This window comes from Mizuhopecten yessoensis, unplaced genomic scaffold (genome assembly GCF_002113885.1).
Source record: "Mizuhopecten yessoensis strain PY_sf001 unplaced genomic scaffold, ASM211388v2 scaffold2073, whole genome shotgun sequence".
Lineage (NCBI taxonomy): Eukaryota > Metazoa > Mollusca > Bivalvia > Pectinida > Pectinidae > Mizuhopecten > Mizuhopecten yessoensis.
Genome location: NW_018404364.1, coordinates 214,348 through 239,672, shown reverse-complemented (window position 1 = coordinate 239,672; position 25,325 = coordinate 214,348). Strand labels below are relative to the sequence as shown.

The 25,325-nt window shown below is 32.8% G+C and overlaps 1 protein-coding gene across 1 annotated transcript in view; it reads right to left on the bottom strand.

The window, feature by feature from the left end:
• The window catches only part of LOC110445076, a 58,794-nt gene extending 38,938 nt beyond the window's left edge, over positions 1–19,856 (bottom strand). Inside the window, exon 1 of the mRNA XM_021489496.1 lies at positions 19,353–19,856. Coding sequence (XP_021345171.1) covers positions 19,353–19,441 — 89 coding nt within the window. The 5' untranslated portion in view covers positions 19,442–19,856. The remainder of the gene's footprint in view (positions 1–19,352) is intronic.
• Positions 19,857–25,325: the final 5,469 nt, after the last annotated feature.

Here is a 25,325-nt window from a genome sequence, read left to right as displayed (position 1 = left end):
CCTGGTATGTTCTCAGATCATATAGCACACACGTGGTACTGCAGTACATTGTTACCATATGTTTATATGCGTTTGGTTTTCATACACACATTTTAAATCCAGTAACAATGGTCCGTGCTACTTCAAATGTGGTAAATCCGTGTATTTTGTCTTTCGTAATAATCCCAAATATATGACAATATTTGCTCACCATACTTTTGTAATCCTGTTTTTGTCTAAATGACAACAGCTCGCTTATATAAACAAGGTAAATCCCGTGCTGGAGGTCGTCATAAAAGTCAACATATGCACACAAGAAATATCCAAGCGAGAAAATATGATTTCTCTATTGTTTTCACAACGATCAGAAACTCTGCCACTTCAAAAGTCGGAAACAATAGGTGACCATTTTTCCGATAAATCACGGTAATTTGAGCGACTCAGAACGTGATTAAATAATTTTTGACCTTTGTCAGATCTTCGCAGCCAATAGCAATTTTACATTGGTTTTGTTATCAACCTGACATGTTCGATACAGTAGGACAATTCACTAGAGACCAACGCTAGGCTGTTTTATCAATTAGAGTATTATTGAATCCCTTCTAGAAAGGAATCGTCTGGAATTGTACTAAAATAAATATAAAAGTGTTATGCCATTGTTTGTCTTTCTCAATCACATACTAATTTAAAGTTAGCGCTTCGATTACGATCTCTGATATAGATATGTTACTGTTTGTTTTTCCCTTATTGTTAAGGTCTTCTAAAATCACTGATATCACCAAATAAATTGACACTTCTGAATATCGCCATAAAGTAGGCCTGCGAAACACAGTATACATTTCCTTACAACATTCCCGTGCAAATAAGATGTTGCTCCAATTCACAAAATAGCGAACCAGGAAAGTCAACAGAGGCTAGTGGTTTATTTCCAACGTTTTGAAATGCCGATCAATATTCTTATTAAAGATATTGTAATAATGGTATAATGTTTTTATGTTTCTATGGTATCAAGCTCGGAGTGCCAAAACAAGGCTGTATTACAATCATATGGTGGATTGGCATGTAATCAATTGTCGGAAGATAGTTTTACATATTATTTACAATATTGCCAAATGTCTTTCATCTATTTAGGTCAACAGGGCAAGCATTGTGTCCAACATTTTCGCTTATCTTTTCAAAATCGCAGCTAAACGATTTATTAGAAAAATGGAATGTAAATACACACTGAAATAACCACTTCATCCATTATTCTCTATATTTCAAATTAATATCCAGGCATTGAAGAGTTCTCTTTTAACACGTAACACAGTTTATCCCAGTGTTTACTTTTAGCTCCAAATCACATTTTCCTCAGAATTCATTCTTATAATTGGCTTCACACAGACGTCTTTATGTTGTCGAAAATCTGTCTGTATAATCATACAAATCTATCAAAACGTTTCTATAATTTCATATCACTCTGTAACAATAATCCTGAGACACACTATTACCAAAACTATATACAAGCACTGTGAAACATTAAAATGGATTATATCCAATAACTACCCTTTATCTGCCAACAGACATTAAATAGTGTCATGGCCTTTGATATAAATAAGTTCACGATTTGATGAATTCGAATTATACCTTTTTGTAGGTAGAGTTAGTGTAGTTATTTAGGGAAAATGTCCCCCAGTAAGCTTGTATCTGTCACCGTGTATTGATCATGGCGAACGAGGTACTCACAACGTACCGTATTTACGTATACCGGTCTAACGTTGGAATTAAACAAATCGCAAACGTTGACTAATTAACTGTGTAATCAGTTTTTATCATTGCAATAAATGCCTCTTTAGTCAAAGTAACTATCCAGTCGGTTCAATGAGTGTCAACTATTTCTATTTAAGAAAACTAATTAGGTCTGATATATTGTCATATCAAGATATTTACAGTGGAAATGTATTATTTGTTTGGGAGTCATGATGTCTCCTTTGTTCTTTAGGTGTTATCTCAGTTCCTACAAATCAGAGCTGGAAGTTAAATTAAATGGCATGTACACAGATCGTGGAAATACCGGGACAGAAGAGAAAACGCAATTCACTGCTGACACTTTTAAATTAAATAACCGTAAATAACAATGCAATTCCTAGCTATTGATACATTATATATTCTAGTTTCTTACAGAACTCATGAAAGGAAAGGTTAAATATAAAGGAATTCATCCAATGTTTGTCTGATCATTGCATGAAACAGTAATGTCTTGCGAGTCATGATTTATCATGCATGCACCTTAATGATGGTTCATATCACTATGAACAGTATATATGTAGGTGTAGAAGCCGTAAAGAAATACAACGGACATGAACGGAAGTCGAAACTTCTAAACTTAGAATGTACGTATACCCTTCCAATCAGTATAGGAACGTTTGGGGAATTACGTAAACTGCTTACAAGGAACTGTCCTAAACCAGAAGCACAAAAATTGATTTGAGAACAGTAAAACATAAAATTAATTACCGAGGGTGTTTATCTGTTCAGTAAATATCCATTTTCTTTTAATAATAAAGGAATAATTTCTATATATAAAAGCTTTAATGCAAAAGTTCTGATTTAGAAGACTAACATTTTAGCGTATTATTGAATTTGAACATATTAGTGGATTGATGAATTGTCTTTATCGCTATGAGTGAAAAAAATAATATATACAGAAACTTCGATTAGCTTAATCATAATTTAGCAAAATTTTAAAAACACGAAAACGCTTAAAATAAAATACCGCTAAAATATCTTCAGTTTTGAAGTAGATCAGATGTAGCGAAAGTATATCAATATAATGTATTATAGTGCATATACATAAAATACCTAATATTTATATTAGTTTTGAAGTATTCGATGTCTGCTTCAGCTTAAGGGGGAAACAATGATGAGTGGATTCTGTACCATTACAATAATACTTGTAATTACGCAGTTACAGAAACTATTCAAGTTTCGATTCTCATTAATTACGTAGTTACGGAAACACAAGTACGCATACATGTAACATACATCTAACATAGTTAGTTAATGTTCTCGACAACCACAGGCATACTGTTATGATTAAATATTTCGACCTCTGCATAACTGTGGTTCAGTTGATGAATATTTCATATAAATATATAGCCTTCACCAGCACGTCTTATTCCTTTCTACAATTATGGGATTCTACGTTTAGAAACTGAATTTAACAAAACTGATCAAATGGAGGCGAAACCCATTTAATCGGAAGGCATGTGTTCGGGTTGACATCATTAACCCGTTTTGAAGTATTCAATTTTATCTTGCGGTATGAATATCAACGGTATTGATCATGCTCATTAATAATCTTTTTGGTTTGTTTGATATTTACATATAAGGTCTCGTTGATAAAGCGGATGAGGCTCACCCTTTTGAGTCCCCATTATAGTTTTGTTTACATATCGGTAACACAAGATTCGATGTTTCGTTTTCCGTATAAGTGTTGTATAATTAATGATTCCTGACGTCACAATGATAATTTTGTTTACCTTTCAGTATTTCATGTTTCTATATTTCGTTTCCTCCGAAAGGGGTTGTTCAATTAATGATTCCTGACCTCCCAAATCAATATTCCTATGAGTTTATTAGCCTCTCTACGATTCTTTCATAGGTAAGTTTCAAATCCGGTATGAAACAAAATGAATATATTTATATTTTCTTCAAAAGAGAGAAAACCCGTAGTTTAATTGATAATTTACGGTAATGCAGAGCATGCATCAATATGTCTCTACATTGGCAAATAAATTATACTCACAATGAATAGCAATGATTGATATACATTGTACCTGTAACGAAAGGTCCCAGACATATATCTCAGGTGGTGGGTCTCTCCATTTACCAGACATTTGATATCATTTCACGGCTACAAACCCTGTGTGCGGTCATTAATTACATGTATCAAAGCAGACGTATTGTGTCGCGGTGTCAAGTGGATCAGAAAAACACCCAATACACGGGGTTCTAGATCTGTCATATTAAGACAGGTATCATACAGTATTATAGTTTACATTAAAATACTAATCTAGATTAATATCTATCAAAAGTTTCCAAACAATAAATAAACTGAATATAATTTTATTTTTATTTTTTTAAAGTATAATCCATATGAATGAAACTAGTTTTGACAGTAAGTCTATGTGATAAGCAACTGATAATGACAGTTTGTAAACCATTTTCGTAGTAGACCTATTTAACAACTTATGACAGTTAATCTCATCTTACGTAATAATTTTAGATTTCGTGTAACCAGTTTTGACGGAAATACTACGTATCCAATATCGAATGTAATTTATGTACATGCACAATGTAACCGGTAACTCCAATGAATCGGTATGTATTCAGTATAAAGTACAATTGATGTAACCGTTATTGACAGTAACATCATGTAATATATGCAACAAGTCTTAACCATTAATACAATTTGTAGCCAGTATCGATAGTGTTACCAGTATTGACGGTAACATTATCCATTTGTATACCAAGTACTAACGGTATCCCAATGTTATCAGAATTGACAGTTACGATATCAAACCAGAATTGACCGTACTCTATGTAACCTGTATTGGCGGTGTGTAACCAGTATTGACGGACTGTAACTAGTATTGACGGTACGCCAATGCAACCAGAACTGACCGTTCGTTTAGTTAACAAGTATTGACGATATGTAACCAGTAATGCCGATAACATTGCATAACCAGTACTTGCGGTACTCAAATGTAACCAGAATCGACCGTAAGTATATGTATCCAGTATTGACGGGGTATTGACGGGGTGTAAACAGTATTGACGATAACATTGCATAAGCAGTAGTGGCGGTACTCCAATGTAACCAGAATCAACCGTACGTCTTTGTAACAAACAACGACGGATACATTATGTAATCGTCATTTAAGGTAATGACATGTATCTATAGGTATATAGATCAGACCTCTCTTACACCTAACTACTGTCAGTAATGTTACACAAACTGTATCTATGTTAACGATGTGTTTCTGTAACGAAGGAAATAATCAATTCATAAAAGCAATAACATTAAATAAATAACCCATCAATCAGTTCGAGGGCACCATTATAAATACATCATTATTTGTCTATCAGATTCGGATATTATATTTGTAAACCAAACAGTTCATCAGAGCGTTATTAATTTATGCTTTTTGATCGATGCTTTATGTTAGCAAATGATAGCATGATATTAAGTTTATCCTTGACGAACATTTTATATAAACGGGAAGGCCGTATTATCAATTTGACATCATTAACCTATTATCAAATTGCACATTATTGATACGCATAATGTGTTTCAATGTCGGTACTCAAGTGACGATTCATGACAGAGAACTAAACCATTGCAGCTAGTTTTACGACAGTTACTATACACTACGGGGGATTGTGGTTAGAGGGAAATGATCTACTTCATGAGCTATCTATTTTTAGTTTTGATGTGTCTTTAGTCCTATTGAATATTCAATGGAATGTTTGTTCCATTACTGTCAGTTTTGTATTGAATAAGTTGTAATGCCGTTTCTACATTATTTCACCACTGTATTTATTTGTCATTGACTGGATCAACAGAAAATACCAGATGTTTCGGAAAGGTGAAAATCTCATACTTCATCGGAGACACCAGCCATAAAAATCTGGGTCAAATCCAAGTAATAGCAAAACATTGACCTTCATATATGGCCACCAGAAAGCTTTCGCCAAATCTTTCATTAACCGGCATCAATGGAAACTGAATGTAATTGTAAGTTTGTCTGTCAGTCGTCGAAATATAGAACGATAGTTCTTATTTTTGGAGCATGCTCCTGATTACCGAATCCCATTATAATTCGAACCATGTATTCATAAAACGTTGCACATGCTCAAACACAAGGTGTTCATTGAACAAGCTGTTTTGTTTAACCCTCTCTGACTCTTGCAACGACGTCAACACGCAAAATTTTAACATTGAAATCTGAATAACACAATAATCTAAATAAGCTGTTATGGGAGACTACGTATACATTTCTCCAAAATGTGAAATATCAAGAAAAATATTTCAAGGTGCATACTCACTTGATGGGCACACTTAACTTTGATAAGGATTCAAAGTTTGAGAACTTGTCCATAAATGCGTGGCCTTAGCTAGTTTAAAATATGGTTTGATACTTGATCTGTTGTGGCAAATATACTAGCTTTCTTGAAAGCTACGATACTTTGAAAACAAGACACGCACTTAATGAAAAGGCACGTCGTCAGTTGATGTGGTACATCATCATTACGATAAAGGAGTAATAGGTAGATTACATAGAGTGATATGCCGGTGTTTTATTGACATCTTTTCACAATAATGATAAATCTGGTACATATTTCAATATAAAAGATATCATCTGTCCTTACGATAATGTTATTGTGAACACGAACACCATTTCACGTGCACAAAGCAATGCATTTGTGTTACGCTTTCTGATATTACACTGCATCAATACACTGAGATTACATGGAGCTCTGGTACATTTGTATAATTAATTAAGTTTATATAGATCTATGTTAGTAGACATCATTTTCAGCTTGTTGATCAATGTTATAGATTTGCTCCTTGGGGGTAAGCATTCCATATTACTTATTTAAACAGATACAGTTCCTACGTTCTTACAAATGTAAAGTATTTCATAATAATCACTGTTTTCGAGAAATTATTAGGAATTATATACACACATCACGCAGAAATGTGTACCATATTTAAAGACATCAAACACCATTGATATTTTGTCGTAACTCATTCACCCCTTAAATTTCATAATGAACTGTTCCAACCTTTAAATTGGAAGAGTTCAAATATGTCTCATGGGTGAATAAGTTAATGATGTTTCTTTCTTTGTGCTGACATAACTTAGTATATATGCATTGACATTTCAGTAGTACATCCACAGCGTTATGTAAAATTCATCATTTACCTTCGAAAACACTGTAAAATATTTTCATTGATTTTTTATTATAATGACGTGGTTCATTTGTTTGTTTTTTAGCAACGGTTTATCACAAATTAAACACGAAATGTATCCTTTAAGTATAACATACTAGTATACCACATTGGTAACCATGCACTTCAGTATATGAGCTATGTTACACATATAATATACCAGTCATTACGATTACTGGACGATATTAGTTATAAGATTAGGACTACACAAACTATATAAATTATCTGTATAAATATAAAGACTTCACAAACTATATCAGTCATTGATATAACGATTAATATTACACAAACTATATCAGTCACTGGTATAATGATTAATATTACACAAACTATATCAGTCACTGGTATAATGATTAAGATTACATAAACTATACCAGTCACTGGTATAATGATTAAGATTACATAAACTATACCAGTCACTGGTATAATGATTAAGATTACATAAACTATACCAGTCACTGGTATAATGATTAAGATTACATAAACTATACCAGTCACTGGTATAATGATTAAGATTACATAAACTATACCAGTCACTGGTATAATGATTAAGATTACATAAACTATACCAGTCACTGGTATAATGATTAAGATTACATAAACTATACCAGTCACTGGTATANAACATAAACTATATCAGTAATTTGTATAACGATTAAGATTACATAAACTATATCAGTCACTGGCATAATGATTAAGATAACATAAACTATATCGGTAATTTGTATAAAGAATATGATTACACAGACTATATCACTCATTGGTATAACGATTAAGATTACATAGACTATATCAGTAATTTGTATAACGATTAAGATAACATAAACTATATCGGTAATTTGTATAAAGAATATGATTACACAGACTGTATCACTCATTGGTATATCGATTAAGATTACACAAACAGAGTTCGTATCTTTAGCAAAACAAAATGGTATAATACGTTTAAAAGATGATTACTGTATCATCATTAATCTCCATTTTCACATATCATCTATAGTATTGACTGTGCTTGAACTCCGGTGTGCTTGTATATGAGGGTTGGACTCCCGTTGTCGGGGCTATTTGTATCAGACCTCAAACAGTGTGAATATCTGGATTTAAATTATTTTTGATATGCTAGGATGTGAAATAAGAATAGTTTATTGAACTATGTATGATATACCTTCAGAAAGACGCCCCTGTTCCTTTTAACAAAAACAGTATGTTTGCATTGTACGAAAGTGTATTAAGGACATAGTAAATAAAAACCAAATTGCACGGGCAGGTCAATTATTCTGTCCGGACAGGTTGTAACATTTACATGTACTTAATACACACTATGTAGATAAGGTATCTTGGGGATGTAGATAAAAAAAGATAATCTGCCAAGGAACATTATATTTGTTTTCGGCTTGCCCTAAATACTGTTCCATAGATATTATCTCTCTCGAATATGTTTTTTCGTATATTTTATACAGGTTTTAAAAATCGCTTATATGGTGATAGCTATTTGCAAAGTGCTGAAACATCGCAATGCAAAGCTTACAAAAGAAAGATTTTTCAAATATTCCACAGAAAACGTTATCATGTAAGTCTCTGACGCAATATTTAACGATAAATAAGAGTCATTGAAAAACATATTAGCACCTTATTCATATAAAACCACTTACCCCTTTCCAACCACCTGAAGATCCATAGTTTGGAGAGTAGGGGCATAAACGATCTCCATTTCTGAACGACTACATGTACCCCGGTCTTAGTGACACTTCTGTGTATCTTTTGTTCGTGTTCACAGTCCACACTAGTTCGCTTCACACACTTTCGTTTTGCCGTTAGTCACATGTGATGTATTTTGAATAATATATCTATAGAACAGTCACAAGAGGCGTGGCATTGACGTGCGCGTAAGCTAATGGACTATAGGTAAATGTAAGGTAAGTTCAATTCAACAGTTTCAATTACATACATTTAAAGTAGTTTTGGAAATATTACGTTTTTATATTCAAGTAAAGGTATATTGCATGCCATATCAAGGGTACGTTAACTTAACTAAAGTCATTTATGGAATTTTCGATCGTTAAATAACCATTTTGCGATATCACTTATCGACAACTTATCGATTTTATAAATTTAACGATTGAGAAGGGACTCATCAAAATGCAATATCTGCATGCAAAACTCCCATTTGAATTAGGTAAACAGTTAAAAGGCAAACACAATGTGCTGTTCTTTATAAATAATATGTAATCAATTAGCTATCAAAATACAGCAGAACTATAACATTAATATTATAATAACAACATTACTGCAATATTAGCAACATTATTATACCAATAGCATCATGCATATGTAATATCAACTAACACCGTTATATTACATGTGTACATGTACCCAAAGCATTAAACCAACGGCATAATGATGTCAACAGCATCATGATACTAACAACACAATACTACAGATAACATTAAAATACCTAAAATATCCTTATATAGACAGCATTATAATACAAACCACATTTGAAAACCTACATCATCATAATGTTAACATTATAAAAATATCAATATCATCATAATATCATAGACAATATAATACTCAGAACATCATACTATTATTAGCATTATGATACTAAGGGCATCATACTACATGTATCACCAGATTAATAATATTAACAGTATCCTACTATTGGCATCACCAAATCATCATCAGCATCATACTAATGCCAACAGCATCATAGAATCAACGCTATCATATACCCGATGTATATTTACGTACATGAGTAGTTTACACATATAAGTAACTACTCATGTACGTATCATGTTTCATAGAACTAGTATATCTTAATATAAGACTGAGAACATGTATTTCATGCTTCATAAAAATGAAAATATAAAGCATAATATACTCCATAGTATCAAAACACGCATATAACAGCAGAAACTGAAACAACACAATAACAACAAGAAATCAATCCCAAACCCAGCCCCTCCCCTCCAGACAAATAAGATGCCAACAAGATGATACGGAAGAATATATATTTGCTATTCTTAGATCATTTTTAACTTAAACTATCACTTCGCATCTGTTTTTAGTCTAACAAACTATTACATATTGACACAAGATCATTGTTCTTTTAACCATACCGAACGTAATGTTAGGATACACATACACCAAATGTTCAGTGACAAAGATTCGAATCCAACAGTATAAACAATATATATACAAAATAACAGTCTTGTAATTTCAACATTCTGTTATAATTTTACATTTGTATAATACAACATAATGTTTCAAATATGAATTGAAGGTTAAATAATAGTAAATTATGATGCATTTTCCCTAGATATAACACTTCACGTGTTCAGTCTTTAATTAACGTGACATTAGCTGTTGAGGTTGCGACATCACCAACAGTTCACATTCAAACTGTAGTCTAAAATCATAACAAAGGCTCATATTCATTATATGAAGGACGGTTCATTCGTTTTAACATGTCTGTATATGAGCATAAACAAGTAGTCTATCTCATACCGTCGAATTATCACAGTCAGTAGTAATGGACAATTACTAAAATAGAAAACTGGTGTTAATGACATCGAAGAGAGTTAATTGATTATTCAACAAATAATTGAAGTGACCTACCTGGTCTGAGTGTAGCTGTAGGTGCTATAGCATTATATCGGACACTACCCCCTGCTTTTGTTTACCCAACAGTCTCTCCTCGTTTACAACAACAAAAGTCTACACAACTATTAATAAGATATATCTGTTAGTGCTAAACACACATATTTTCGGAATAGATAACAATGCAAGAACAATTAAAACAGCAAAGTGTCTTGTTTTCGTATCTGTAGGACTAATTGTTAACAATGAAATATCTGTCCGCTGTGATAACGAGCTATATTTGTAACAATGGAGTTCGGTATAATTACTTTCAAATTATCGATGCGTGGTTATTTAAACACGCGTCTGCGTAATTTAACTTCTCGTGGTGGTAAACAATAGCACGAACAATTTCTTGTAAGTTTAAAAAACAAAGACTTATGGTGAACATATTCAACTGTTGTCTATCAATCAGGGTTAGTGACAACTATAGCTTACACTATATCAGTATACCGGTTATAAAACTGTAAGCAAGATAAGATAGGTCACTACTGGAATGCCAAAGTTTAGGGTTTTTTTAAGAAGACAATATGGTAGTTGAAATGAAGAAAAGTAAAGTAATAGTTAACGGCTTGTATGCATTCAACCAGATCACTGTGATATATATCGTACAGGTAACCAATATAGGGAATGTAGTATTGCTGTGATATGCTTATTTTTGGAGTAAAATAAACAAGACAAGAATCAGTGTTTAAACAAGAAATAGAAAAATACATTTCAATTAAACAGTTAAGCATGGTATCAGTCCAATACCTTTATATCGACTTACAGTGTATATTATAGACAGGGAAATACTGTTTTCCAGTACGTATTGTAATAAACAATACACTATTACCTGTTCTTTATAACCACTTACAGTGTATATCATAGCGACAGGGGGAAAAGTTTGTCCTGTGAACCGTAGTGTAACAAACAGTACACTATTACCTGTTCTTTATGACCACTTACATAATATATAATAGCGACAGGGAAAAAAGTGTGTCCTGTGATACGCAGTGTAAAACAGTGCTAGTATCTGTTCTGTATAAAATTTACAGATAATATGATAGGGACAAGGAAGCTAGTGTGTCCTGTGATACACACAGTGTATACATACCACTAGTACTAGTCTCATTCTTATGACAGGTTAACGGTGATATAAAAAAAAAACCGCTTCGGCCTATTTCTATACCATAATTTGATGATATTTTATTACCCTTTAACAGCAACGGGATGAGACACCTGTTATAAAATTGATACGAAGACATCTTCCTCATGTTACATTGTTGTATGTAACTAGAATTAAAGATGACAAAACAAGGACTACTAAAATAAATTACATATAATTAACACATTTCGGCCTATTCGGCCTATGTTACTCAGTGTTATACAATATCACTTGAACACACTCTTTATGAACCTAACAACGCATTCTCAATTGGGTATAGATGACAAAGCATATAACGAACGGGTCACGAACGCGCAGTATGTGTGATACAAGGACTTGCTTTTCCAATTAGACGGGCATGCAAACTGCACGTATACATGAAGAGCACACGGAAGGACAGGAAGATAAACTAAATTTTAACGGACAGATTTAATAGGGATCCGACACAAAATCTAAGACATCTCCTGGTGAAATTATAATTTAAATCTTGTTTCTGAAAAGTGGCTCTTCCTATCTGCGATATTTACGAGTATGTATCTACCTATTATGGTTTATGTAAACACAAAGGTTGATATTTAGTGGCCTATATTCCATAGAGTGCTCTTCGTGTGAAGTGGAAGACGGGTATTACACACGTTTCCACATGAAATACAATTGACCCTATCAAGGTGGATGAAAGGTTTGTCGATAATTTACAACCTAAGGCAAGTCGGAGGAGCCATGATATGAGCCAAAATCACGTCGTTTTGTAAGTTTTGTAAGTGTATTACCATGTAAACTTTATTGATGCGATGTATTTAACACTAACAAGGTGGAACGATATTGTATAGAATTAACGATAAATTCTGGTTCATATATTAATAAACTTGTACATCAATTAGTTAGTGATTGTGAATACTAATTGATATAATGGTTATCTCCCTTGGTATATAATGTATTTAATACCAGTATTTATGGTATTATAGACTAAACTACATGTGTGTTTATTAGTATATATATACACACATGTGTATTTAGGTCCTTAATCGGTTACAATTGTATTGAACAAGTCCGGATTGGCTGAACATTTGTTTGTAAACCGTTAATGTTTGAGGTCCTCGATTGTTTAAACGTGTGCTTTACTACCTCTGGTATGCAGCCCATCTTCCAGGAGATGCTAAAAACTAGCATTTCAACATTAGGCTGATGATAACCATCGTCATATCAACACTTCAAAGAAAAGATGTCTAATTACAATGTACACGTAGATAACGATATTAAAAAGTATATTTTTTAGCAGAAATTCTATAATATTTTGATCCATTACCTATATAATATATAGAGAATAATACATGCCTTTTTCCATATCACACCCAGTATCAACCCGAGACTGCAATATCAGCCCAAGGGTCGAAGGCACGAGGACTGATATTGTTCGAGGGTTGATACTGGGTGTGATATGGAAAAAGGCGTGTTTTATTCTGTTTATTACATATTTACTAATAAAAACTACTATCTTATGATTTAATTTTTCTTTTTGAAATATTAAAAAAACGACAAAAAATCCAAAAGTGGTGTGATATGGGTTTTGCGGGCTAAGACGGGTTTTGGGGTGTGATACGGCGGGGGCTGATACGGGTTTTAGGGTGTGATACGGCGAGGGCTGATATGGGTTAGAGCAATTGTGTTGTATCGCATATACAAAAAACCCGTATTTATCAGTAAGTATGTAATAAAATGTTATATCTTGTGTATACCATGTCGTTTAAAACGAAGTGGCGGCTTTATATGTCATACAATCATTTGATAATTATAAATAATGGACTTTTGTCAGGTGAATATATGGTGTTATTTTACCTTTCTTCTTTTTTACACTATATAAAAGTAGAAAAAAGAAATGCTATTCCAAATAATCTCTTTCAAAAAACTACTTACCAGGTAAAAAGTAAATAGAGCTATTTACCCGGAATTAGCTATTAAACCAGCATTCAAATTTTCTCGGAATTTTTGGCTTCGTTCAATCGTATTGGACATTGCGTTTGTCGGAACATCTCTACTTCTATCGCATGGAATACGATAAAGTCCATAAGCGTTTCCGAGACCCAGACAAAGCATACGTACGTCGTTATAATTTTGTTGTTAGTAAAATTAAACAGTTATTTTAAGGTTAGTTCGGGGAAAAGCACTTTTATTGTCCTCATTGACATTAACTATATACCCTAGCTAATGTCTCGGGGACAATAAAAGTGCTATATCCCTCTCACCCATACAATTACTGTATGATATTGATCTGAGAAAATATCATAGACCAAGACGAAGAAAAAGTTAAGTGATCTAACATTAATAAATAAATCATTTATTGATATACATTGTATCTCTGTTATAAATATAACGAGATATTTTCGGTACTCCTCAGAAGTATACTGACAGTACAAACTGTCGTTTATTTTCAAAATTAAGAAATTAATTAAAATCATTCAAAACGAAAATGGCAATTATCACAAATCAATTAATCCCTTTCCATAACAGCATTTATACGATATTTTTTTGTTCAATGCATAAAGGTAAAATGTGAATGTTTTTGCTATATATATAGGTTTGAGAACAGAAATATTACATGTATAACCCCTATTGTACATATTTTATTTCAAACTTTCTATTTAGGTGTAGGTATACAATTGTATTTTCTATCATTTTTTTAACCAGGCCATATCAAGGTTGATAGCATGAATAGATAAATATGCCTTACAAACAGTAGTTTTGATCTCACAACTATATAAGTGTTTAAATTGGTTAGATTATTTATAATGTATTCGGTATAATGTGTTCACGTCTTAGTTTCGTTAAGACTTGTGTACTTGTTGGCATTTAAATGCTATTTGCCAGAAGACTTATTTGTAGGTCAGAATTAATCGCGAATAAGTATTACATCGAAAATATTATTAAAAAAGAAAGACGATACAATTTCTCAATCGTAATTTTAAGTACCCACAAGTAGCATTTACAGGCAAATGAAGTTCGCGAAATAAATTTGAAAAAGTGACAAAAATGGTTGAAACAGAATCGTGACGTAACACATGTTGTGACACTGGGATATATCAAACCAAACGTAAATCCCGGTTGATATGGAATTTCAAAGAATTGTTTGTAATATCAATCACATGCTATGTGATTATTTTTTATTCAAGTTATCGATATATTGCTTGGTCGTGCAATAGGTTAAGGGTATCGGCTAACTGTCGGCTATATCATTTGTTTCCAGCTTTAACGGCGCGTATTCCGTACAACACTATTTAAATCAACTTTCAGTCTGGTTTTGCGTTGAACAGAGGGAGGACATATTTTGATGTCTGCTGACATCATTTGCGGAGAGGGTATGCTAGAACCGCTTGCACACGGAATAACAGGATTAGACATCAACGATAAAACAGTAGTCGTCAAAAGTTTTAAAAAGCTGCTCAGCGATCGTTTAAAGGATGAGAGTATATCTGCTTTATATCAGACCCCAGATTGGCCTAAGCTTCAGTTACATACACTATCCAGAAAGCTATAGTCATAAGGTGTACTAAACCGTATGTGTATGCTTGAGCTCCCATAGCATGTGTTTCTTATAAGATAAAACCCAAATTTACAATAGATAATTAGCTGCGAGATAAGACAAAATGGTACGTATGTTAATCGTCATTTAACCGAAGATGCATTATATATAAATTGTTAGACTGGCTACTAGCCCCAAAGTTTTTATGAAGAATTTCTTTGCTCTATTTTACTTCTAGCTTATCTCCCCCTAGTTTTGAACTTAGAATAAGACATCTAGGTGTTCAAAATTAGTAGATTTTTTTTGTTTTAGTTTACTATTCTAGAGACGGGGGCAGTATAATACATTGTAGTTATAATGACACCATTTAGACTATCATTAACTATGTATAATACTTGTTCGTGACCAACAACTTCCTGATAACTATTGGCTTATCATTCAGCTATAATAACTCAAACAGATTTGTACTTCTGTTGATTAACTATATCGATATGCACCTGTTGACATATTATTAAAAGATTATTTCCAGTCGCAATATAAAAAGACACCTTACAAATAATTTACATGCAAGGACTGTTCCACAGACTTTTATAGAGTCCAGCATTTAAACTGTTTACACATAGGTGCCGACAATGTTATCAGTAAAACGCTAAAGTTTGCCGCCCTTTACTAAGAATTGTTATCTTAATGATTATAAAATTTTAAATTTAAATTGGTTATATTTTTATTATTATTTATGCCGAAACAACAGATGTATATTCACGGATTTAAGAATTTGCACGTTAAGGAAATATCATCAAATAAATAATATGTAAACACATCTTTAACAAAACTTAGATAAAAATCAAAATGCACGCAACATATCATAAAGCTGATTATGCTCGTTAAGATACTGTACATGAAAGCAAACAGCAAAATGATGTTGGTTTAGTAGCTTGTTTTCCTTTATTGAATTATATCAAAATGACCATACATAACATAAATCCGTATTTATCTTTGTGAGTACTTAAACATAGGCCTACTTTTATGATAATATGTACACCACTGTTAGCTTTTTCTGTTGTAGTAGTAACATTTATGCATATTATACATGCGGATTTTAAAGATCTGATTTACATACAAGCTGCATTTTATAGCCACAAAACACATTTTACAACTTCATTTTCTTGCTTGATCTTAATGTTTCGGTTGTTTTTTATTAATATGATATTCCTTTTCCACTGATAAATGGTGCTTCGGGCCACAGTATTATAGACTAAAAATATTATTTTATATCTAAACAGCATTAACAAACAAAACAATACTGGAAGTGTAAAAATAAATCCCTTCATATTAATATATCGACAATCCCCTATCAGATTTATTTTGTGTATTACTTAAAACGGAATTACAATGAAAACAAGATGATAAATCACTGGTGAAATCTTCAGTAAAAACATTTTTTCCCATACCTTAACATTTCCATAAGTGAATGTTTGTCTTATCAGAAAGGTTATTGATCCAACTGATATTAAAAACTTGAAAGCAGAGATATCTGGAAACATGTTTATCTATATCTTAAAGATAATACAGATCAAGCGAAACCAAGTAATCTTTACAGCAAAATTATAGGTAAAGAGATAAGTAGGGCATTTGAACACTGGCAATTATGAAGGCGCAGGTTCGACTCACTGCACAGGTAGGGGATTTAGAAATATAATTTGCCTGTTATAACCAACTTTAAAATTAAAAAGGCGACTAATGTACAGTATTATTGGGAAAATGAAAGAGACCAAAATAAATATGCTGCACCCATCGCAACATCTGGCATCTTCATTTTTTCTCTGCTTTTTAACAGTTTTTGTTTCATTACGCCTCATTTGGCTATAAAGTGCTGACAATGACGCTATAAAACTTATCACATCGTTAACACACAATGAACAACAGGGACAAAATATAGCACAGCGTCAACACACAATGCTAAAATATGCTTCAACATTAAAATATGTGTACAAAATATACCACAGCATCAACAAATAATGACAAATTATATCACAGCATGAACATTTAAAAATTAATGAAGACAGTGTCCAGAAACAGACTAAGATACACCAGAGAAGCTACAAAGAGGAAAAAATATATACTACTAACTAATAACAATGGCAAAATAAACCGTTACGATAAGACACATCGGCATAATATTAAGGAGAATATTTCATGTAAATTAATTTGCCAGTAACCTAATTGCACTTCAGCGAAGTAGGACCACTCTACTAGGCACCGTATATATACATAAGTTAATATCTCACCATTCCTACACCGTATATTTTACAGTTCTTACCCGATCAGAATCTAATGTTATACCTAACAGGGGTGTTTACATCAGGTGTATTGTGTATAATGGTACTGAATTATAATGCTTATCAGAAAGCCGAGGTATATGTGCATAATGATAGGTCGAATATACAATGTGTGATTTAATTGTTCAGCCAAAAAAGTCTAAAATGTGTTTTGTGATTGACATTTGGGTATAGGGTATACGGTGAATTTCACAAATATTTCAATATCCCAACTATAAAATATCAAAACTTTTTATATCTATTTTGGAATTACCGGATTTTTCTTTTCCAATGCGAGTGAATAAATGAGGGGCGGTAATAATTAAAATATCAGATGTAGAAATGTTATTATAAAATCAAGCCAATTTACAAAAAGTAAGAATACGATGAACAATTATATACGATAGATGAGTTTTCTGAGATATTGGAAAACGAATATATCGTTACGCATATCATTTTTAGGTAAGTCATGTTCTGTATGGTACCTAGGTGTGATAGAAAATACTAGATATTGCTTCGAAACATGCACAGGACGTCAAAACAATTAATAAGAGAATACCGAAGTGTCAACCTAACCATAATTCGATCTCAACATCGATATATGACCTGCGCATCACACACAAAATTGCATATTTCCTTGAAACTTGACCTTAGTCTTCATCAATCTGCGTCTTTGGAACCCGGCGATGTACGTTTGTTCATCAGTAGCTAACATCTGTTATTGAAGTTTTGATATTCGGAGCAATATGCATTAGCAACTTTACTGCGATGTGTCGAAAAGTGAATATATAAAATATGACTTGTGTCTATTGCTGGAAAACTATCACAAATGACTAAATTGATGTTACTTCAAAATATCGAGGTAAGTGTCTGATAAAGAGGCGTCTTGTAAAATGAAGAAAAACGTCGTTGATATAGCTATTTGTGCAGTTCAAGAACAAGTATTTTGTTTCTATTTCTGACAATCTCTTCAGTAAGTTCACATTCAAGCGAAAACAAAAGCATGATGCCCAGGAGAATGACAGTTTTTCTCATTGGAATGCCAACATTCTGCTGAAAAAACATCTTACAACCGAACTCAACAAAGATAAAGTTAACAACACAGTTATTCTCACGATTCCATCTTTAGTAGCTTTTCGTCCTTGGTTTGTTTGGGTATTCATAAAATATACACAGATATCATTGACAACCATATAGTTATATTACCGTTCACCAATCTTTGAAAAAAAAGCTCTAACAATAAGAAAACGAAAAGGCTCATTTAGATTTTGTTACTGGCACAATTAGAGAGGAAAGGCCAGATACTATAATAGAAGACATCTATGAGGGGAAAATGTTTAAAATTCATCAATCTATCACACAAGGTATATAACTACGTAGTGTTTAATGAATCCAAATAATGAACTAATCAATAGACAGACAAACATACAAAAGGAACAACTGTTAAAATATTAGCAGCAATCCTTAGGTAATCAATCGCATGAAAAGTATTTTTTACGGAATATTACGGTATTTGATTTAGCGCTAAATAGGGGTTAATATTATCCATCTAGCTGCCTAACATGGCTTGTTGGTTGATGTTGTGTTAATATTATCACAAATATCTTGAAATAAACACTTGCATGAAAGTACTACGTACAATCGGATATATTATATGCACTACTACATTTTTTTGGGAAAATATCACAACAGATGCTACTTGTTAGGCTCATTTCAAAGCACAGTAATGCTACAATTTAGAACGACACTTACCTAGTTGGAGATCTTGGTTGCCTGGGATTTGTTATAGGAGGGAGATGAATTTCTCTAAATGAGCAAATTGAAGATGTTTTCCCGGCCATGTTGAAATCTGTATGTTTCACTTCAGATATCCTCACTTTCAACAAATTCAGTTCAATATTTAGCGTTAAGTAAATGACACGCCACGACACAACTGACACGGTGACTTGATGATGTATCTGAAACAACTGCCAAATTTGTCATCCATCCATGTTCCATTATTCACCGTGTTTAAACAATGACTGACTTTGATCTTTTCTGGTGGTAGAGCAGTTGTGAAGTGGCTTTACGCTTATGATAAGGGTATTTACTGAACACCTATATCATGATACGAGGGGAGGCTTAAAGATAACGCCTAGAATAACGTCCAATGGAAGTCGCTGTTATCCGTACAGTTTGATTGATTTTATACAGAAATATTGATAATATTTTACCTTGAACAAATTAGCTTACTCCCTCTTTATCTGGTAACAAACAGTTAAGTATACGACGTCACAAATAAATTTCTCTCGAAATTATTAAATTAGCATATTGCAATGTATGTCAGCATATGAGTTTCGTATCGTCTTGCACAAATGATGACACCATTTTTCAATGTTTATAAGTATTACCTTACATCATGAGCTCTTGCCAAAGAAGAAACTGATTTAGAAAAGACAATGGTAACTGAACGTGACACCATCTTCTTTATCCGACTATTGTGATGTATCCGTTTAAAGTCCGAATGGAAACCCAATATAAGTCCGGGGCAGTTACTGACAATATTTTATCCTTTGTATAAGACGACCTCGTTTGTACTAGCATTCACTATTAGTAAATATACTTCAGGGTTGACAATCAAACTGACACCGTCAATAATCCGTTTTCTTCCGAAATTAACATATCCTAGACAGTTTTCTTTAAACTGATTAGAATCGTGTATGCGTCTTGAATACCACAGGGTAAGGTGTTATATAATCATGTTTAGAATCACGGCTTCCTCATTGGCTATAAAACTGCCATGAAACAAACCCAAAGTTTCTCCACAACAAATTGCCCGTAATTGACACATAGACTCGGTTTATAGGTCAGTCCGACATCGATTTCTCACTAAAACAAATGTTTAACTATGTACACCGCATGTATGTGTAAATAAACACGACTAAACACTGTCAATACACCACAGCGGGTATACTTCAAGTAAACCGGCACCCTTGTATCGTAAGTCCTGTGTACATTGTGCTAATTCCTACGTATGGGAAAACATACCGATATCAGGACTGCGTAGCGCAGTGTTTTGGGGTTATTTTAATTATGAATATCCATAGTAATCAATTAATCACGATTTTGTTTTGATTTTTTCTCTCCAGATTTTCGGGTCAAAGAGTTTTGGTATCGACAGGTGTAACAGTGTGTAGAACATCTTAGGATTGATTTATGGTTGTGGCCATTGTTAGTTCGCGGTATCGGGTATGTGTTCCTTTAATGCTGTCAGCGATCTTCTTAGGGAAGAATATGCATAATTAAATGTTCAAAATTAACATTATTTACTATGCATGTAAACGAAGTAGCACCATTAGCTTACAGCAATTTGAATATGGTATTGTTCGTGTTTTGATAGATTCATAAGACGAATGCACTTTATATGGACAATAGTGCATTGCTGTGTATAATGGGCATTCTTTAAAATTGGTCGTAAAATCGATCGAAATTATTGATTATGTAACTCTGAATGCATGACCTTTTATTACGAACATATCATGCGAAGGTCGTATATGCCTTTCTGCAGGTAACACTGCCCACGTAAACGAAGTCATTGGCTTCGAGGTACAGTAGTGTTCACTAGAAAAATAAATTAAGGAAGCACAAACATTAAGTAAGTCGATGCAGAAAACGAAACAAGGTATACTTATTTATTCAAGAAAAAAACAGGACCTTTCTTCTGTCAGTGACTATAATATAACTAAAGGCAAGAAAATAAAAACTCTTGCCTAAACGTATATACAAGAAAATAAACAAGGACATTGGAAACTTTGGCTTTATAAACCACTTGATAACGTTAGATGTGTACAACATTAGGTTATGACATAACGATTTGTTAAAAATACTAAGTCTTATTAATTGTGTCAAAAAAATTCTAGCTAAATAGTAACTTCGGAGACTGAGTATTTACCTGTCGAGCCACCCCCCTTGTCGCGTATAACAATCACTAGCTATACGCAGCAAAGCAGGGTATACCAAGAAATTAAGTCAATGTAGGACGACCATAAAAACTATATATTTTTCCTGTACAGTATAGCCTGTTAGTCGAAAAAGGTTATCAATAGTTCGTTTGCCCGAAGCAATAAAACTCAAGCTTAAAGTGTTCAAAAATATATATGTAGAAATGCAAAATACTGGCACTCCTTATATATATAGTTTCTGTCACAGTTTTATTATTTATCGGAGATGTAACTTGGCATTCGTTGGGCAAATCGAAATAGATTGCGACGGCAAACCACTATATACCGTCCGCAAATTTCTCATATACGTATTGAGCCCGGATTGACTATCGTTAATAAATCAATGACCCAAACTAACCAGTGCACGTCATGCAATTGATTATTGATGACGTCACAAACAAAAGCGTACCAAGAAAGATCAATATAATCCCGCCTCACTTTGAATGATCCTGACGTCACCACTTCATGGTATAGGAATGTCTATGTGATTAGCTTATATTAATGGTAATGGGGATGATATACTGCATTTTGATATTTGCGTCGGTCTATCGTGATTACATTGTTTTAAATATCCATTTTTCTAGCTCCGCTCCGAGTCCCAAGTAAAAACTCAATTTGCGGCAGTATAATGTATCGCCGCACAATCTCAAAATTCAGTAGGAGTATCCCCTACATAATATGTTTGGTCAAATATTCAAATGCATTGTTGATAACTGATCAATTGTATCTATTCACTTCCATGACAAGTAGATTCATATAAATGAAGTCCCTACAAATTCAACTTGAACATCGTTGATTTTGTATCTTCGCTCTCAGACAGGCATTTGAAGATATGTCCGTTAATTACTATATCCAAGAGATGCTTGTTCAGAATTAAATTTAAACAGATAAGTGAGAATAAGGTATACACTAAACCCATGGCTTATTCATTATCATACACTTAACAAATCTAGTTAAAGTGTAATACAATTATTGAACTTTAAAATTAGCATGCTCCAGCAGAGATCCATTTAGTATGCAAACAAATATTAAGTATTTAATACTTACCGCCTACACAGCTATCACTTCCCTTTGTCGTTCAAAGCATTTTCACACGACTTAACTATGTTTCGTTGCAACAGATCGACTGATCTGTGGTACAATACATGCTTATCAGCTGTAAATAAGATATAGTTCCAGTCAATTTCACTTGTCATATCTGGTAATTATTATCCTGTGTTGTACTGGTGTTGTGTACTTATCTTCAGTTAGTTTCACATTACCAAATCTAATCAGTACAGTCAGCACAGTCAAACCACTGCAAACACTTGACGTTTTATGAAATATTCTTCTTAAACATGTTCATTTCAAACTTCTATGTTTAATTTCTAATAATGAATATTGCACTGGTTTCACTGCAGCTATAATTGGCTAAAAAAACTTGCATACATTAAATCACAACCCTACCTTTATGTTTTATCAATAAGTATTAAATTCAAGAACACATATAATACAATATCGACTTTTATCTTCAAACCTTAATCAGTACAGTTTGTACTGTTTATAAGGAAAGTATATGACAAAACATATTTATGAATTTAAAACCTGTATGATTATGTATGTTACGACATCTACATGAATAGTCCTTCTGAGAGATGAACGTATTACACATACAGGTGTCTGCACCTTTAAAATTTGGTCGTGGATACAGTGTGTAAAATAGATTCCACTTCATTATACAGCTGTTTCGTTCTACTATTAATAATTGGATTTATCGCAAACATGAACTACGTTATTTTCCCAGTTAGCAGCATTTTACACCACATAAGATTGCGTTTTTCAATTGGGTGAAATTCCATTCGGGAGAAACTAAGAAAAATGTATTGTTTTTTTTACCTAAAAGAGCTGTGACTTCTCGATTTCCTCTCCTTTGTTTTGTTCTTTGTGAGTTTTGTTGGTGTAATATACTATGTCTTTGTGAAATATTCATAAATGTTCTATAGTGATTATGCGAGTAGATTTTTGTCTCCATATTTTGTCCATGTGTATTATTAATAAGGTGTTAGTTCTTTTGATTTCAAATTCGCCTTTGTTCGAAAAATGCATACACCATACACAATAGTTCTCATTAAAATACTGATCTTCCTAACATATACAATGAAGTAATATGTATGGGGAATGTAATACGATCGTGTGTCCTCCTGTATTACAACCTAGATGTAAATAACTAAACAGAAATGATTACAACTGAAACTAATTCAACTAAAATACACTCACACATACTGCTGTATAGGAAACATATATGCAAGTCCCTGGGGAATTTTCTGTTTAATTATTAAAATAGATTTATTCGGGTCAATATTTTCTTGTCATGGGTATTGATGAAAAGGCCAGCATTGAAATGTCTAAATTTAAATGTCTAAACACTCAACGATTTATAAACACTAAACTCAGGATTGATAGTATATATATTATTTATTCAAGTATTTATAATCTTTTTTATATTTTAAGATACACATAAGATATGTATTGTACTAAATAAGAGCGTACAGTATTAATGAATAAATACTATGTATACATTTAATATAAATAGTACGATGTGACGTAACTCGTTATACATAACACGTAAACAATTACAACCTATTATATAGCAACGTATATTCGAGGTCCATGGTATCGCTCAATAACATACTATTTACGCGCATTATAAAACATATCAGTTCATAGCATCTTCCATTCAACGACCATTGTATCGTTCCTGAGCCATCATGAAGACCGTCCCCGTTTTAAACGTTTTTGTTGTTCGGTGCATTTCGATGCTTACCATACTCTTGATGTTTTCCTATCATATTCTATACCTGTTCAGAACCGTCTGGAAAATAGTTTAAACATAACAAAGACTATCGCAGAATCAATTTTGTTTAACCTTCGTTTGACAAGATATACGATGTACATGTACAACACAATTGTATGCAAGAAATTGAATTAAAAACTGTATAACAGTCAGGATTTTCCATTATTGTATTTCATCTAGCACGTTCTTTTCATTTGTTTTGACAGGAGACCGGGAGCTACATGTATATGTAACAGCACACACAATCATAATCATTTTTCCTCAATAATGTCAGTTCCTCAAGGTCTTTTGTTCATATCAAACTTGATTTTATTAAACATTTTTCTTCAGAATGACATTTTGTATGATTATGTAATTTATTTCATTTATATAGAAGACCATTTCATATCAAATACTATTTTCCAATATTGTGTGTGTAGAAGCATGGTACACCATACATAGAACGATTTAAAATAAAAATATGCCTTAATGCTCAGGTCAATTGCTCTGATTCATTCAAAGTTAATTTTAAGAGACTTTTAAGTTTTGACAATATTGATAAAGGGAGGTAAATCCATTTAGCTTTCTGACGTTTTCGATCGTGATTTCGTTTCAATTCAGTAATTGTTATTGAAAGGTTTATACAGGATGTGGCTCAATCTAGCTACTTTTTCAGGTAATAAAACGGGGAAATTCGGATTCATTATTTAAAACATGTATATGCATTCGATTGTCCGAATGTTTCCTTTCACATTATTATGAAATAACAATGAAAACTCAAGGTACACCTAAGACAAATATATCACTGTTCTATTTATTAGGGAAAAATTGATTGCACTCTATTTGATTTTTGCAGTCATTTTGGTGTTACCTGTTATACCCTCCAACCCCACTAACCCTTCCCCAAATGCGAAAGTAGAACATGTTCGACTA